This window comes from Phanerochaete carnosa (assembly GCF_000300595.1).
Source record: "Phanerochaete carnosa HHB-10118-sp unplaced genomic scaffold PHACAscaffold_2, whole genome shotgun sequence".
In the NCBI taxonomy this organism is placed as follows: Eukaryota; Fungi; Basidiomycota; class Agaricomycetes; order Polyporales; family Phanerochaetaceae; genus Phanerochaete; species Phanerochaete carnosa.
The window spans coordinates 104,305-122,439 of record NW_006767629.1 but is presented as its reverse complement, the minus strand read 5'-3'; the positions used below and the strand labels follow the sequence as shown (position 1 = coordinate 122,439).

General features: G+C 52.4%; 2 protein-coding genes across 2 annotated transcripts; both read left to right on the top strand.

Moving 5' to 3' along the window:
* Window positions 1-4,520: 4,520 nt before the first annotated feature.
* PHACADRAFT_248861 (uncharacterized protein) lies at window positions 4,521-7,262 on the top strand. The gene is made up of 7 exons (XM_007391306.1): window positions 4,521-4,741; window positions 4,796-4,895; window positions 4,953-5,619; window positions 5,673-5,720; window positions 5,776-5,829; window positions 5,881-5,953; window positions 6,002-7,262. Exons 1-7 carry the CDS (start codon window positions 4,546-4,548, stop codon window positions 7,240-7,242), a joined length of 2,379 nt encoding a protein of 792 aa, XP_007391368.1. The 5' UTR covers window positions 4,521-4,545; the 3' UTR covers window positions 7,243-7,262.
* Window positions 7,263-12,122: 4,860 nt separating this feature from the next.
* PHACADRAFT_248858 (uncharacterized protein) lies at window positions 12,123-13,576 on the top strand. Its single transcript, XM_007391305.1, has one exon. It carries the CDS (start codon window positions 12,175-12,177, stop codon window positions 13,390-13,392), a length of 1,218 nt encoding a protein of 405 aa, XP_007391367.1. The 5' UTR covers window positions 12,123-12,174; the 3' UTR covers window positions 13,393-13,576.
* The last annotated feature ends 4,559 nt before the right edge of the window (window positions 13,577-18,135 follow it).

Here is an 18,135-nt window from a genome sequence, read left to right as displayed (position 1 = left end):
TCTGTGTAACATACATGATCTAGTTCAGGTGCAATAGTGTATAGCAATCTGCCGAGCTCGATCTACTACATTGTGCATAGCAGCCTGGCCAGCATGGGGGAAGAAATTAATTTAGGAGTTAGAGGGCGGTTGGCATAATTACCGCACATGCCAGATCTCACGGATGGTGTACCGATCGCACATGATAATCTGTTGCATGACGACAAGGCTCGTGAGGCTGCTATGCAGATTGCCATGCTCAGCCGGTGACTCCGCAAGAAAAGTGCTGCAGAACAGAACTCACTAGTAGCAATCATCCCAGTTCCGTGAATGATGGGGATATTTCCTGATGTGCATACATAAGCCTTGAGGGTGGCTTGAATGTGCGCGATAAAAAAAAGAGGATTATGCTGCTTGCCAGTCACAGTGCTGCTGCCGAAGGCGGCTATCGGAGTGGTGATGACAATGAGAGCAGTGAGGAGCCAGGGGGACAATGATGAACAGTAAAACGATGTGTTTAGAGAAGTCATGCAGCAGCAAGCTTCATGTAGTCAATCGGCAGGACGATACCATACATGCGAGAGACAGAAGGAGCATATCCAAAATGCTAAATTTTGAGCCGGAATGTCATTGAATGTAGGCCTTGGTAATATTTTGCCACCTTCCGGCAGCTTTCAACCCAACAAATGTCAGTGACTTGGGCTGCCGTGTTCAACCACAGAAGCAAACTAGGTGTTCAGAACTTCACTTGCGGTCTTGAGGCACAAAACATCACTCACTGCGCATAGCGATGCATCGCCTCACGACAAATTCTGCAAGTGGCTGCGTGCACCTAGTGCAGTTCATAGGCAGTGAGACAGTGAGTATGGCACACTTACGTGACTCAGAAGCCATTGTTTTGCCTGAAATTTTGCTACCATCGGAGCCACTCCAGACATAGACTGGCCCCAGGTGCAGGCATCTTCACTCTAAGCATGCAGGCTGCAAAATTTGTGCTCATTGTGGTCTGCATGCGGGCACATCGCGTCGGGCCGCAGTTCCTGCGATCCTGCCTGTTGCCTGTCTAGCAACCGAGATGCCCGAGAGCAAAGGGCAGATCCAGAAAGTACACTTGGTCGGTGCTGAGGAATAGAGCGGAGATAAGTATCATGGGCATATGTGAGAGGATAAAGAATAAGACTGACCCTGAGATCGGCTGTAGTTTGCCATGCTCCAGGTATGGTAGCCTCTCTGATCGGACAGTGTATCCCGGGAATCAGCGCGTCCTTGACGTTGGCATATGCTGATGATGTAGATGCAGTGCATTGGTGGGGAGGGGTTATGCACCTGGCGTATGATGGCACCGAGGGGTGGGATATATGCCAGTGTCGTGCAGAGGGGATATGCCGATCCAGGCGAACGAGAAATGGAGCGGGAGCGCCAGGCAGACGAGAAGCTTTCTTGTAAGATTGCTAGGCAAACTTTTCATCCAGCTGAAGATGTCACAGGTCATACAAATGCCTGAGAGCTATATTGGCAGCTGCCAAGATTGATCATGCAAGATGATCGTTCTCGAGGCCTTGAGGAGACGTCAATTCTGCATCAAACAATGCAGGTCTGCGATAACTGAGCACTTTGACCCGTGATATGTGGTATGTAACAGAAGTCATCGCTGCGCTGACAACTGATGTGCAGAGCAGCTAGAGTTTCGGCCTTCATGCAATTGTCCTGTTACTTATGAGTGACACTTCCTCAGGTAAGCACGTGGGTAAATACCTGTACGACATCAGCTATAACTCATGTTATGCCCATAATCTCCTTCTGCAAGTACTTGTCTTATCTCTAAACGCAGCCAGTGTGGGGAGCGGAGTCATGGTGAGATATCCGCGTAGCAAATCGGTGAGCAGAAAGATCTCATGATAGCATTGTGGGGCTCTCGTGGGAAGGGAGGAAAACTGAAAGGTATGTCCCTTCTGCAAGTTTAGAGTTAGCTGCTTTCACAACGGTGTCTAGTGATGTGCGGGCCGGGCATCAAAGCCTCCAAGCCCGCCAAGCCCGGCCCAAAAAGCCTGGCCCGAGTCAAGCCTGGCAGCGGGCTCAAGGCTGAGCTCGGAGCGTAGTCAAGCCCAAGCCCGGCCCGGAAGCCCAGGCTTGGGTGTGCTGGCTCCGTTACCGTTCCCTGAGTTCAGAATAAGGAGAGAGCGACCTAATATGCACATAGAAGACAAAATGTAGATATTCTAGACGTAACGGCTCCTGCCAAGCACGATTGTGCGTCACCATCTGGTGCCTGCCGTAGGCGCACGCTCGTGGACTTCGCTGCAACTCGACTTGTTCCGCAGGTGTAGATCTTCTGGAGGTTATAATCTAGTGAGTACATGCAGTATTAATCCACTACACCCAAATACATTCCCTTTTGATAGTACCGGAACACTCGTTGTATTGTGAGCAAGCCAGGGCTTAAGCCCAAGGCTTGGGCCGGGCTCGGGCTCGGCTCGGGCTCAGAGCTCAGCTCGATGTCACCACAAGCCCAAGCCCGGGCTTTGAGCCCAAGCCGGGCCCGCACATCACTAACGGTGTCTAACCTGGAGGCTCAGTCTCTGGTAGCAGGGCTTCGAGTCGTTGTACATCTATAAGTTAGGGCTGGCCGTTTGTGCTGTACGAGATGATTAAAATTCTAACATCATGAAAGGCTTCAAAAATATGTACGAGCGAGAGTATTAGGTGTCAAAACGTGTCAGGTCGGATCGAACATTGTTACATGCAATAACGATTTCCTGCAACGAAGTGATTCATGGACGTCAGTGAGAAGCCTACGGGTATGCGTACTCTCAGCGCGAGTAAAAGCATGCACAATGAGTCCGCTCGACTCGAGCAGGGTTGATTTCGGATAGACAACTGCCGGCGAGAAAGTTCTTGTAGGCCGGCGCGAACGCCGGGGCAGCGCAGGCTGGTTTGGTTCGCGTGATCTCCTCGGCTTTTGCCGGTTCCTAGGCGCTAAACAACGTCGCACCAAAATCTCGCTTTGCAGGCCAACCTGAACCTGAACGCGACCCTCACGTATATCTATTGCTTCCAGCTTGCTGCGGCTACATCTTGTTCACTGTCACTCTATGTTATGGCTATAATGCTGAAGCGCCGAACTGATGAAGCAAGACTCACAAAGCGTGCCCAGCTTCCCTTCTGGACGACTGGTTTGTGCCCCGAGCATCACGGCAGCCGTGGAGCCACCAGGCACGACAACAGGCATGACGTCGCTGCTCAGGATGATATACCACCTGAGTCTGTCTGTTTGAGGGTGAGCATGGCAACTTGCGTCTCTTGATGCGAACTCATGAGGCAACAGGCCTGTCAAAGTATCGGGTAATTCAGAAAACCGCCCTCACAAAGCTCAGAATCACGACCATTCATGTTCCTGTGCGAGGGCCTCGGCGCACAACGTCAAGTCTTGAAGATCCTGTCCTCCCAGGGTTCGGTCAAGATTATGCCGCGCCAGGCCCTCGCAGTGATCAGCCACCCTGGCGCAAGTCATGCCCCATCGCCTGAGTTTGGGCCGGTGATGGCGCAGAGCTCAGGCTGCATAGGACCGGTGTACTTCTTTGAGGCGGTGCAGGCCCAAAGGTAGTCTGGGATTTTGCGAGCAGACGTAGCAGCCGCGGGCGAGCATCATTTCTGGACGAGAGGCGAATATCGTGCTGAATGTATAAAAGACCGGAGACTCGGAGGATGGCGATTTTAAGAGCAGTTTGCTAGAGTGTAGCTATGACGCGAGTGTCGAATCGTGGTGCTCTGTGACAGTTACTAATGTACTAATTTCGTAGTGAGCGTTTGGTGACACTTGAATGTCCTTTTAGGCTACATACACAAGGTATGCTAAACCTGCGTCGCCCCTCCGCTCATGAGGACTTTCTTGTATCTCAGATCTCAACTGCCGAAGTAGCTATTGCGAGACATGAGGCATTCGTTCTGCCGAGCAACGCCAACCCCGGGTCCTCGGGGGGAATTTATGGCGGTGTTGTGACGGCGTATTGTAACGACATAGCTACAGTTTCTGGGCATGTAGCACATCTTCACAGCTATATGCATATGACTTCGACAGTGAATCTGCGTTAGCTTCGCGCTATCAGTGTCCTCATAACTAAGTATCGAAGCTGCGGCTATATCATGGCCGCTTGACATTCGTGTGTATTTAGCTGGCTTCACGCGCGCCGTCGCCCCCATAAGCATTAAAGGTGGAAGCTGAACCGGAGCGCCAAGCTTTAATTGCTCTGTCGATATGCGGTGCGAACTGTACGCCGCCCGGTCGAATGCTTACTTGGTTGCTGGCCGTCCAAGCAGTCAACAGTAGTCTTTGATATCCAAACAACATCCCTCTTCAAGGAGGATCTGGGGATTGAACGTGGTACGTTTCTTCATTCGCCGCTTGGGCGCCCGTATTGCTCTTATTCGTGCGAAGCTATCAAGCCGACGATGCCGGAGCTGCCACTGTTATCGATGCACGGGTGCAACATCCCAGGCTGACTTTGCGCCGTCATCCCTGTTCCGCCAGCCCGCAAGTATTGCGATACACACTCCCTCTGACCCATCATGGGCATCTTCAGCTGGTTTCGTCCGCCGTCTGCTCCAGACGAAATCTATGCTTCTAGTCTCCGGACACTCCATCTGGGCCACGCTCTCTGGTTCCCCGAGCCACATGGGACAGGCGAGCCACAGATTGGCGATGTCGGCTTCGTGGACGAGGGCGCGTTCATCAGGCTGTTCAATCTCGACACCTCCGTACCTGAGAAGAAGGTCACGTTCTGGGATCCGCCGTTCAAGATAACCGAGCACGTGCCTGCTAACGCATTCAAGGTCGACTCCAGGCCTAATCCGCTTGTTCCGAAAGATTATCCCAGCCATGGGGTGGAGAGCAAGCAGATGGACGTCTCGGCAGAGATGTGAGTGCACTAGCTCATCTGACAAGTGCACTCCCGCTAACATTCTGGGCTGTGCAGGACGGCCAGCGCAAATGTATCTGTGACCTTCGGTACCAGTTACACATGCAAGGCAGCGCAAGGCGCGGTTCTTGTCCTTAAGAGCGAAGCGCACGCAGAGAAGGTATACGGGAATCGGCTGCTGAAGAAGTACATCGTCCAACACTGCGATAAATGGTACGCGTACACCAGAGACGTCATATTCCAGGACGTCAAGCAGGAGGACATTGTTGTAGTCAGTGGCTGGGTCAAGACCGCGGCCGATTGGGCAGCGGTCGCGTTCAGCAACACGAGCACAAGCTCCAGTGTGTCACTTAAGGGTCATGCTGGGGGCATTGCCGGGGCTGCAGTCGGCGGGTCGCACTCGAGGTCGATGACGGGTCCGAGGATGGAGAGGCAGGGTCAAAACTACCTGAAGAAACCGTCCGATCCCCCTCTTACTAAATCCAGAAAGAAGAAAGCGAAAGCGTCCGCTTCCCATGTTGCCGAGGCGAAGAGGGACCAATGCGTTCTGGTGAAGCGCTACAAGATTCGAAAGAGGCTGGGGGTTCTGAAGAAGGTCGTCGCGGGCGCAGGCTACGATCGACCGCCGGATTCGGGGGATGGGCAAGGTGCTTCGGGAGTGGGTGTTACGGCACGGGAAGATGAAGACGAGGACATAGTAGACATACTGGGGCCTGGGAGCGAGGTACGGATTTAATTATCGTGTGTCACGGGAAGCACAAGCTGACGAGGTGCCAGGGTGGAGTCGCCGATCCGCTGGACATCCTTCTTGACTATATACTCGAGGTGAGTCTGAACAATATCTCTATTCGTGCCACTAAACGAAGTCTTGTTGCCACAGATCTCTGACGTCGAGGTCGCCATTGCAAGTGACGATGATGTTGAGAGTATTGTCGTGAGTACTGTTGAAGACGTTTAGCAAGTGTGGAGGCTTACTTGCGCTCAGGGTAGCAACAGCGTAGTTGACTTTGGAAGCTACCTTCGTCAAGTGCAGCCTCCGGTGGACATCGACGGCACGCGTGAGTTCCTCATCCCCTAATATTATCAGCACTAACAGCTGCGCGCAGTCGGATCGATCTGCGTGGAAGATGTACTTCGCCATGAGCGACAACGTGCCTGTGCGCGCCGCACCATCACCGCCTCAGACTTGGCGATATGGCCGAATATCTCCCTTCATGGTGCTGGTCGCTTGGTAGATTGGCACGTTTTCGTGAGCCGAGGTACCCGACCGCTGACTCGGAAGTCAAGCCAGCTTGCCTTCACCGATCCTCAACTTCCGCGCGCTGAGTGCAAATGCCATGCGATGTCGACCGACGGCAAACTTCTCGCGGCGTCATTCAGCTCCGCCGATACCCTTGTATGGCGGCTCTCCGATGGTCTGTTAGTTCAACGCCTCCATCATCAGGGCCATGGCCAGGGTGTTACTTCCCTGTCGTTTTCCCCTAACAGCCGCGCTCTTGTGACAGCGTACGACGACGGGATCGCGATTGTCTGGGATATTCAGCGCGGCTGTGTACTCCGACGTCTCGTAGGACATAGAGGAGGATTGGACGTTGCTGCATATGCCCCTGATGGCGCGCGCGTTGTCACAGCCGACTGGGCCATATTTGTGAAGATTTGGGACGTCTCAACCGGAGCATGTCTGGATTCCTTCAAACCCGATTCAACTTGGCGTATAAACCAATTCACCTTCTCTCCGGACAGCTCGCGTCTGTGCATTCGAACATTCGGCCCCTGTTTCATCTACGATATGCAGTCCTATAAGTGTGTCGCTGTATTGCAACATAACAACTTGAAGGCCAGGAAGACTGGCTGTTCAATGTCTCGCCAAGGCGATCACGTAGTCACCGCAACATACGACTCCTGTAATGGAGTGAAGATTTGGAACACAGCGACCGGTAAAGGGCTTCTCACAGTCGGCAACGAGAGAAAACTGTCATGCCCTGTAGCATTCTCCCCAGATGGAGCCGAAGTATTGGCCGCTTGCCCGGCGGACAAAACGGCTCTCGCTTACGACTCGCGGACGGGCCTGCTACGCCGCAACTTCAAGCCTTCATTCACACCCCGTTGTGTCGCATACTCTCCGAATGGAGATTACGTTGCTTTCGCGAATCAACAGGGTAGTCTCGAAATATATGGCGCGAAGTCTGGGACATTTATCGGAAAAGGCGATGGACCCATGAGCGATGCGATCATAGGCGAAGTTGTATTTTCACCCGACAGTCAGAATATTTTGGCGTGTTTCTCGAGAACCTCTCATGAATTTCTCCGTCTGTATAACATACAAGATCTGGTGCGGATGCGATAATATATAACAATTTGCTGAGCTCGATCTATTACATTGCGTGTAGCAGCCAGCGCGATAGAGACGCATGCCAGGTTTCGCAGACGATGCACCAATTGCAAATGGTAATCTGCTAGATGATAACAAGGCTTGTGAGGCCGTTACGCAGGTTGACGTGCTCAGCCGACGGGATGAAATCACCATAGAACACAACTCGCTGTCCAAGTTTTTGTGAATCGTCAGGACGTTCTCTGATGTGACACACATAGGCTTTGAAGGCAGCTTGAATTGCGCGACAAAAAGACGCCGTCGTGTTGCTTACTAACTGCCGCTGCCGAAGGCGGCGAACCGGCGGACAGTGGCGACAATGAGAGTACCGAGAAGCCAGGAGTTGCAGATTGTGATGGTGAACGGTAAGGCAACGTATCTAGAGAAGTCGGCATCGCAACAAGCTTCGTGTAGTCGGTCAGCAAGACAGCGTATTTTGCTATCTTCCAGCAGCTTTCGATCTGAGCGAACGTCAGCAACCCGGGCTATTGCCTTCGACCGCACAGGCAGACTGGCTGTTCAATAATTTACTAGCCGCCCTGAGGCACATGACTTCACGGGCTACGCACAGCGACACGTCACCTCGCGACAAGGTCCGTAAGCAGCAGCGCGCACCTAATGCAATTAGTAAGCAAAAGAACGGCGACTACTGCATATGTATGCGAACCACAGGCCACTGTTTCACCTGAACTTCCACCACCATCTTGACTTAGACCAGTTCCAGGCTCAGACATCTTCGCCTGAAATTTGTGGGCTGCAAGATTTGCGCACCTGGTGATCCACGTACGAGCGTATCGCCTCGAGCGGCAGCCCCTGCGATCCTGCCTGTGGCCGGCTTGGCAGCCGAGATGCCCGAGAGTGAAGGGCAGATCCAAAAAGTGCGCTTGGTCAGTGCTGAGGAACAGAGCGGAGATAAGCATCATGGGCGAGCGCAGTAGGATAGAGAATAGGAGCCAACCTGAGACAAGTCCCAGTCCGCTACGCTCCAAGCACGGCAGCCTCGATGGACGGCGTAGCCCGGGAACCAGCACGTCTTTGACGTCTGCATATGCTGACAACGTACGTATATTACATTGGCGGAGAGGTAACATGCGCCCAGCATATGATGGCACTGGAAAGCGGCAGGGGACAACGGAAGAGATGGCAATGAGGGCTACGCAGGCAACTATCAGTCCTGCGTGGGAGCCATGACATACTCTAGTGCTGTGCAGAAAGGACATACCAATTTAGGCGAACGAAAAATGTGATGGGACCGTCAGGCAGACGAAAAGCTTTTGTTGTGGGGCGGCTGGGAAGATTTTGCATCTAGTCGAAGTCATCGCGGGCCATACAAACCCCAGTAGCGCCTGAGAGCCGCGTTGGCAGAAAGCAGCGTCCGGGTGTTTGGTGGCCGCTGAGGTTAATCATACAAGACGTCGATACGACATCAAATGACGCAGGCCTGCTGGCGCGACGACGCCCACAGTATAACTGAGCGCTTTGACCCGTGTATGCGGAACACCGCCGAAGGCATCGCCGCGTTGACGACTGACGCGCAGAGTACCGTCTGTGTGCTCCTCCTAGGCTAGATTTTCGGCCTTCACGCGAGTTTTCTGTTACTTGTGAGTGATACCTCCCCGCGTAAGTGCATGAGCAAATACCTGTGCAACACCGGCGATGACTCGTACTGCGCCCATCTTGACCATAGTCTCCTTTAGCAAGCACTTGTCTTGTCTTGAAACGCAGCTGATACTCGGAGCACAGTCGTGGTGAGAAATCCATATAGCAAACGGGGAGCAGAACGATCTCAAAGTGACGTCATGGAGCTTCTGAGGGAGGTGGGCGGTGAATATTCAGGAGTCGAACGAGTTCAGCAGAGCCGGTCTCAGACCGCCAGCTGCAGGAGAGTCCGCGTAGCAAGCCAGTACTTCGGCTTACATAACCACCTCTACTTTCGCCTATTTAGGCGCCAAATGAAATTGCACTTTTCCTGCTTGCACGCTACGCACCATCTTCCTCTTTGCTATCCCGTACGATGATCTCATCGTTGATACAAGACCATTAGACCCCAAATATTCCCTTTGGATACCTCTTAAAATGTGTCGTGTCTCGTCACATTCTCGTCTGACAACAGAAGACGGGTCTCGACTTCCTGTGCACCGCTGCAATCGTGGAGTCGCTTGATATACTACCGACGGGTTGCTGCAGCCGCAAATGGCCCTGGGCGAAGTGCTATGTGGACGTCACTCTGTCCTTCTGGGGGTGAGTGCGTACGGTGATTTGCGCTCTCGGGCCAGAAGTATAACCCCTTACTCTCTTACGCGAAGCTCGGAGCCTCCATTTGCAGTTCCGTCATGACCGTCCCTCGTTCTGCTCCGAAAGCGTTCAGTCGCTCTGTTACATGCCACGGCGCGTCACCACAAGCCTCGACAGGCTCAGGCTGCGACATGCATGCGCAGAATCTTTAGAGGGGCAAGACGACTTAAAGCGACACAGGCTCCGGCGACGCCTAGGGATCTCGTGGGCAGCTGGGGCGATGATGTCGTTGTCTCCTGGGCGTGGTCGATCAACGAGGTGCCTCAAAAGGAGACGGGGAGGGCAGAAGACTTGGAAAGCGGCAGGCTTGAGAGCGGTCGTTGGAGCACATTGAAGGTGAGTATCGGATCCTGGGGCTCTGAGCAATTGTTGATGTACCAGATTCTCTAGAAGCGTTTGGCGGTATGCTAGATATCCATTTAGGCTACACGTCTAAGGTACATCTATCCAATCTCTGCCGTATTTTGTTGACGTTAAATCCATCGCATTTCATGCCTGGATACTCATTGCGAGAAATTGGAAGATTGGGAGAGTCGTCGTGCAGCTTGGCCGCGTGAGCCTAGCGCGTGAGTCCGTCCGGCGTCTTGGCGGCTATATAATGATATCATGCGGCGAAACACCTATAATCATCGGACATGTTGTATCTTATGCATATGCATTAGACCTGGGCGATCTTTAATGTCGAGAACGGTGATGGGCCAGGCTGATACAAATCCTCTGGGTGCGGTTGCGTAAGGCCTGTACTATAACCGCTATTCGTATGCATCATGCCACCGCCATCGCACGCATTTGGAGGGCTCACTGCGACGCAGACTATATGTGCGTTACCCGTTCGAATGCTCAGCTGTTGGTAGCTCAAATTTCTCCACCAGCAGTCTCCCATTCGCGGAACATCACCCCTCATGCAGGCCTCAGGCCCGAAAGAAGACCTGGGACACGACAACGACGATCGATCTATTTCCGGATTCATTGTTTGGGCGTCCGTCTTTCCCCCTCTTCCTCGTGCGAAGTTATCAGGCCGCTGACGCCGAAGCTGCCCTCGACATTATCGATGCATGGTACGCACGTTTAGGCTGGCTTTGCGCTGCCATCTCCATTCTTCCAGCTCGCAATACCTCCACCGTCTTGCCCCTCATGGGCATGTTCAGCTGGTTCCGTGCGCCGTCTGCTCCAGACGAAATTTATGCTTCTAGTCTCCAGACACTCCATCTGGGCCACGCCCTTTGGTATCCCGAGCCACATGATAAGACAGGCGAACTGCAGATCGGCGACGTCGGCTTCGTGGACGAGGGAGCGTTCGTCAGGCTGTTCAATCTCGACACCTCTGCACCTGACAAGAAGGTCACATTCTGGGATCCGCCGTTCGAAATCACCGAGCCCGTGCCCCCAAGCGCATTTAGAATCGACTGCAGGCGTCAGCCACTCGTTCCAGGCAACTATCGCAGTCAGGGAGTAGAGAGTAGGGAAGTGCATGCGTCGGCAGATGTGTGAGTGCACAGACCCGTCCGATAAATACCTTCCGGCTGACAATCTGGGCTGTGCAGGACGGCCGGTGCGAATATAACTGCATCCCTTGGTGCGAGCTACACGTGCAAGGCGGCGCAAGGCGCGGTTCTTATCCTGAAGAGCGAGGCGCACGCAGAGAAGGTATTCGAGAATCGACTGTTGAAGAAATACATCGTTCGCCAGTATGATAGATGGTGCGCATACATCAAGGACGATATATTCCTGCAAGTCAAGCAAGAGGAGATCGTCGTGGTCAGCGGATGGGTCAAGACCACGGCGGACTGGGCGGCGGTCGCGTTCAGCAGCACGAGTACAAGGTTCAGCGCGTCGCTCGAGGCCCATGCTGGCGGCGTTGCTGGGGCCGCAGTCGGCGGGTCGCACTCGATGGCGATGACGAGTCCGAGGGTGGAACGGCAAGGTCAAAATTATCTGAAGAAACCGATCGATTCCCGTCCCGCCAAAGGGAAGGGGAAGAAAGCGAAAGCGCCTGTTTCTCGCCCTGCCGATGCGAAGAGGGACCAAAGTGTCTTGGTCAGGCGCTACAAGATTCGAAAGAGGCTGGGGATTCTGAAGAAGGTCGTTGCGGGCGCAGGCTACGACCAACTACCGAGTCCGGGAGATGAGCGAGCTGGTTCGGGAGTAGGCGTCGCGGCGCGGGAAGACGAGGACGAGGACATTGTGGACATACTAGGGTCTGCGAGTGAGGTACGTTTTTAATTACCGCGTGTCGCGAAGCACACAAGCTGACAGGATGCCAGGGTCAAGTCGCCGATCCGCTGGACGTCCTTCTTGACTACATACTAGAGGTGAATCTACACACCATTAATATCTCGATCCGTCACCTAAGCGGAATCCTGTTACCGCAGGTCTCCGACGTCGAGGTCGCCATTGCAAGCGACGACGACGTTGAGAACATCATTGTAGGCGTTTTTGGTGTTGTATTACGGGCTCGGAGGCTCACTTCAGCTCAGGGTGGCAACCATGTAGTTGACTTCGCAAGTTTCCTTCGTCAGGCCCGACCTCCAGTGGAGATCGACGGCATACGTGAGTTCCTTATTTGCCAATGGTATTGGTCTCTGATAGTTGTGCGCAGTCGGATCGTTCTGCATGGAAGACGTAATTTCCCATGAGCGAAAACGCGCCTCTGCGCATCGCATGATTACCGCCGCGGATCTGGCGAAATGGCCGAATGCCACTCTCGACGGTGCTGGTCTCTTGGTGGATTGGCCTGTTTTTGCGAGCCCAGATACTCGACCGCTGAAGTCAAGCCAGCTTGTCTTCACCCATCCCCGACTTCGGCTCCCTAGGTGCGAACATTATGCGCTGTCGGCCGACGGCGTGCTTCTCGCCGCGTCATTCAACTCCACCGATATCCTTATATGGCGGCTTCCCGATGGTCTGCTGGTTCAGCGCCTCCTTCATCAGGGCCGTCGCGAGCATCCTAGTTCCTTGTCATTTTCCCCCAATGGCCGCGCTCTTGTCTCAGGGTCCGAGGGCATGACTGCGATTATCTGGGATGTTCAACGTGGCTGTGTACTCCGACGTCTCACAGGACATAGTTCGTTCGTGGACAACGCTACATATGCCCCTGATGGCGTACACATTGCCACATCTGACTTAAACAGATCCGTGAAGATCTGGGACGCCTTAACCGGTGCATGTCTGCAGTCCTTCAACCTCGAGTGGCATACTATACGCCGGCTCACCTTCTCACCGGATAGCTCGCGTCTATGCGTTCAGGTACACAACTCCTGTGTCATCTACGATACGCGGTTCCACAGGCGTGTCGCTGTATTGCGACACAACAAGGCCAACAGCATTAGCTGTTCAATGTCTCGCCAAGGCGATCGAGTAATCACTGGAACATACTCCGAGTCCTGTAATGGAGTGAAGATTTGGAACATGGTGACCGGTCACGAGCTTCTCACAATTGATAGCGAAAGAAAGCTGTTACCCCCTGTAGCATTCTCCCCAGATGGAGCCGAGGTATTGGCGATCTGCGGTGCGGACAAAACGGCTCTCGCGTACGACTCGCGGACGGGTCAGCTACGCCGCACCTTCAAGCCTGCATTCATATCCTACTGTGTCGCATACTCTCCGAATGGAGATTATGTTGCTTTCGGGAATCAACAAGGTAGTCTCGAAATATATGGCGCGAAGTCTGGGACATTCATCGGGAAAGCCGAAAAACCCCGAGGCACGGATGTAGGGGACGTCGGCGCATTTAAATTCTTACCCGACAGTCGAACCATCCTTCTGCATTTTTTGAATAACTCTTCTGAACCTCTTTGTCTATATAACATACAGAATCTAGTGCGGATGTAATAATGTATAACAATCTCCCGACCTCAATCTATTACGTCACGTGTAACTTAACTACCAAACATCCGACGTTGGGGCAGAATTCAACTTGGGGACCAGAGAGCAGTCGGCGCAACGACCGAATATCCCAGGTTTCGCAGACGATGCATGACGCACTCTCTCATGACCTTTCGCACCAGGTACCCGACACCCCAGCAACTGCGCCACGAAGCCTTCGCCACTAGCTCGCGCCGCCTGGCAACTTTCCCATTTGTTGTATCAAAAGGCAGCGTCGACCCCTTTTGCTCATGGAAACCACACGATTATCTATTTTACGCGTGTTCTGTCATTTGTCATACCTTTTACTCAACTGTATATAGCTCATGTAGTCTGGCGTACCGAGAGAACACCAAGAGCTTATGCAAAGAGTTTCTCTCATGTTTACATGACGTCTTGAGTTCTTGAGGCCCCCCTCTCGACGTCCTGCGCAGCGTGCGGCGCCCTTGCGAGTCGCCGGTCCCCGAAGCCACCTCGCGACTACTTTCCGAGCTCGAGGTCTCGGATCTCACCCACCACCTCTATTATATTATATTATATTATTCACATTATCTAAGACTAGCCCCCCAGGGTCACAGTGCGCGCCAGCGTATCATGAACCAGTCACAAATGATAATCTGCCACATAATAACAAGCCTTGTGAGGCCGTTGCGCAGTCCGGTGAACGCGCTCAGCCGGTAGAGGAAATTACTGCAGAGTACAAGTCATAATACTCACCAGCACTGCGTAAATATTAGTAGGCCGACACGGTGATTTTTCCTTCTTCCAGCGGCTTTCGATCTGAGCAAACGTGGGCGACCCTGGTTGCTGCCTTTGACCGCAGAGGTAAAGCAGTCGTCCAGGAATTTGCCTGCTACGTCGAGGTATAAGACTGACAGGCCGCGCATAGCGACGCATCGCCTCGCGACAGGGCCTACGAGTGTTTCGGCGCACTTGATGCAGTAGTAGGCAGAAGGATACCGATTGCGGTACAGTCATACAACTCACGGGACGCTTTTTTTTTTTTTGCCCGAATGCTCGCCACCATTAGAGCCGTCCCTGACGTAGACCGGTCTTGGCACAGGTATCTCCGCCTGACATGTGCGTGCCGTAAGATTTGCGCGAGCAGCGATCTGCGTGCGGGCGCATCGCCTCTGCGTCCTCTCGAGCCGCAGTTCCTGTGATCCTCCTGCAACCAGTTTGGCAGCCGAGGTGCCCGGGACCGAGAGCAAACGGTACGTCCAGGAAGTGCCCTTGGTCGGTGCCGAGGAATGATGCGGAGATGACAACCTTGGGCGTCCGCGGTAGGAAAGGATAAGGGCTGACCTGAGACTGTCCCTAGCCTGGCGCGCTCCAGCCACGGCAATCTCGATCAGAGGGCACAGCTCGCGATTCTGCGAGCTCTCCACAGTGGCATATGCCGTGGATGGAGGCGCATTGCGCTAGCGGAGGAATGACATGCGTTCAGCGTATGGTGGTACTGGAGAGGGAGGGGATGGCGGCAGAGATGGCAACGACGGTCGTGCAGGCAGCCGCCAGCCCTGCGCGTGAACCATAGTGAATATACCAGTACTGTATAGATAGGACATATCAATCCGGGCGAACGAGAAGCGTGGCGGCACTGCTAGGCAAACGAGAAGCTTTGTTGTTAGCTTGGGGGATTGAGTCGAAGACACTGCGAGACGAACAAACCCCGGTGGCGACTAAGAGCCGTGTTAGCAGCAACGTAATGGTCCAGGGACTTGGCGGTCAGCAATTTTGATTGCGCAAGATGATCGTCGGGGAGACGACATCATGAATGCCTGCTGGCACGAAAATGCCTATAACCGAGCGCTTTGGCCCGGAATATGAGCAGTGCTGTCGAAGGCATCGCCGCGTTGACGACTTACGTGGAGCTCAAACCAGAGTATCGTCTATGTTCTCCTCTTAAGATCAAATTTCAGCCTTCACGCAAGTGTTCTGTTACTTATAAGTGACACATCTCCGCGTAAGTACATAAGAAAATACGTGCAACATTGATTTGACAATGACTCGTGCTACGTCCATCTTGATCATAGTCTCCGAGCCCTTCGGCAAGCGTCTGCCTTGTCTTGGAATACATATGATACTAGGAGCAGAATCGTGGTGAACAACCCATGTAGTAGACCGACGAGCGGAGCGAACTCACCTGGTGGGCCTCTCGTGGGAAGGGGCGAGACTGGGCGGCATGAACCTTCTGCAAGGTTGTGGTTAGCTGCTTCCAAACGATGCCTAAGGCTTAGTCTCCGGCGAGCAGAGTTCGTACAGCCTAGGGTTAGATTTCTGTACTGTGCGAGATAATCAGTGATTATGACATAACAGAGGACTTCAAAGGTACAGTGACGACCTAAAGTATTGCAACAGACTACAGAGGGGTGTTAAGATGCCTCAATATCTCCGCGAATATTACAGATGGCTGGACACATTGTGTATGATTTCTAAACTAGATAACCAGCTGTATTTTCTCAAGGTATCACTTTGTAGCAGAAGGTGTATGCTGGAAGAGTATATCAAAAATAGCTGAAAATATGCATATTTATTATATAATTTGTAGTATAATACAGACTGTGGAACAAAATTGACTCTGCACATATTAAAATGAAGCTAGTTGTATAGTATGTGTATGAATATAATGATGTGATTAGATATCCATCTGAATGAACTGTAGAGCATATCACATTCATTGCAACATGCAACAGTGTATACTCATATGCTTTAAACATAATCAGGCGCTGAAGTTCTTATATTTTGCCACTATATATTTTCTCTAGTGAAGTACACACTGTAAAACAAATTTTGGGAAACTTTCCTCTCCACATTGTAGAGTTAGATATGTGCAAACTGCTACAAGAAAAACAAGTCAATGTGATATACTCTACAGTTCATTCAGATGGATACCTAATCACATCATTATATTCGTACACATACTATACAACTAGCTTCATTTTAATATGTGCAGAGTCAATTTTGTTCCACAGTCTGTATTATACTACAAATTATATAATAAATATGCATATTTTCAGCTATTTTTGATATACTCTTCCAGCATACACCTTCTGCTACAAAGTGGTACCTTGAGAAAATACAGCTAGTTATCTAGTTTAGAAATCATACACAATGTGTCCAGCCATCTGTAATATTCGCGGAGATATTGAGGCATCTTAACACCCCTCTGTAGTCTGTTGCAATACTTTAGGTCATCACTGTACATACGAGTGATGGTATTAGGTTTCAGAGCATGTCGAATCGAATCAAACATCAGCCTAAGCAACGTTTTACTGGAACGATGTCGTCCATGGGACGTTAGCGGGACGCCTATAGGTGCGTGCGCACTCAGTCGCGTCGTTGTGAGTAAGTAGAACCGTCCGTAGCCTGAAAGAACCCGAGCAGAGGGTGACCGTGCCAGGCCGGTTCGGTTCGTGTGATCTCTTCGGCTTTCGCCATTTTAGGCGCCACAAATTGCACCAACAAATTGGACTCGCACGTCTTTTCCTGCTTGCTCGCTACGCGCCATCTTCCTCTTCTCTATTCCATACGATGATCCAGTTGTCAGCGCAAGACCATCGAGGCCCATTTCCTCTGAATATCGCCTGAAGCATGCCTTGTCTCGTTAGGGTTTCCGGGCTTCGCTTGTCTTCTCGAGAGCAAGCACGACAAATCGCATCTAAAGGCATGAATTTTTTGGTGCGCACTGCTGAGACAGTAATTCTCTAACGAGACTGAGATACGTCTTCTCAAGAACCGGAACCGCGATCCCTCATTCTCCTACACGAGCGACTCCCCAGCCCGCGGCGTTGAAGCTCCAAGCTCCCAGTCTCATCAGTAGCTCCGCCAAGATTACCTCTCATTCAATGCTATACACACGCGGACCCTTTAGAGAGGCTGACTATGGACCAATAGGTTTCAAAGCAATCGGTGTAGACCTCAGCGGCGACCAGGGATCTTTCAAGCAGCTGGCGCGAGAGTGGGATATGGCTGGATAAGGTCGAGGAGCAGGGCACTTCAGAAGGAGACGGAGCAGACGAGGATTGGAAGATGGCAGGCTTGAGGGAGGTCCGCTAGGCGCAATGATGGTGTGAGTATCGAATCCTGAACCTCTGCAGCGATCGCTTACGTACGGGACTCTCAGTTTGGCGGCACGCTTGACATCCGTTTGGGTACTATACAAAAGGTATATTCTTTGAGTGTCCGCTACCATCTCGCCAACGTCGAACCTCTCGTATTCTGAGTCTAGATATGGTATGATTTCATTGGGAGAGATTACCATCGCGCAGCCGAGCAGTGCAAGTCTAGGTCACTGGAGGCTGTCATGGCGGCTGAACCCTTGCGGCATCATGCGGCCACATATCTACAATCCTCGAGCATGTAGTGTCCCTGAAACCTATATGCATGCGCTTTGATGGTCAATTTGTCTACCTGACCCGTCGCCATCCTCCTCACTAAGTATTGCCAAAGCTGCATGTGGCTGGGTGGGGCTTGTAGTATGGCCACTTCACGACTGCGCGCACTCGGTACTAGATCTCACGCCCACGTTATTACAAACACGGGTGCCTGAGGGCTCACATTTGCGGTGCGGTATACGACCTTAAAGTTCAAGCCAATGGTGCGACGCGGACTTCATGTACGTTGCTCGCTTGAGCGTTCAGTTGTTGGTTGCTCAAGCCCCTAATAACAGTTTCTTGTACACAGAACATTCCCTCCTCAAGGAAAACC

Excerpts from the sequence above, each read along its gene's own strand:
- PHACADRAFT_248861 (XM_007391306.1), top strand. The coding sequence starts at position 4,546 with ATGGGCATCTTCAGCTGGTTTCGTCCGCCGTCTGCTCCAGACGAAATC. Across the intron at positions 4,896-4,952 it reads ATGGACGTCTCGGCAGAGAT|GACGGCCAGCGCAAATGTAT; the intron begins GTGAGTGCACTA and ends TGGGCTGTGCAG. Across the intron at positions 5,830-5,880 it reads ATGATGTTGAGAGTATTGTC|GGTAGCAACAGCGTAGTTGA; the intron begins GTGAGTACTGTT and ends ACTTGCGCTCAG.
- PHACADRAFT_248858 (XM_007391305.1), top strand. The coding sequence starts at position 12,175 with ATGGAAGACGTAATTTCCCATGAGCGAAAACGCGCCTCTGCGCATCGC.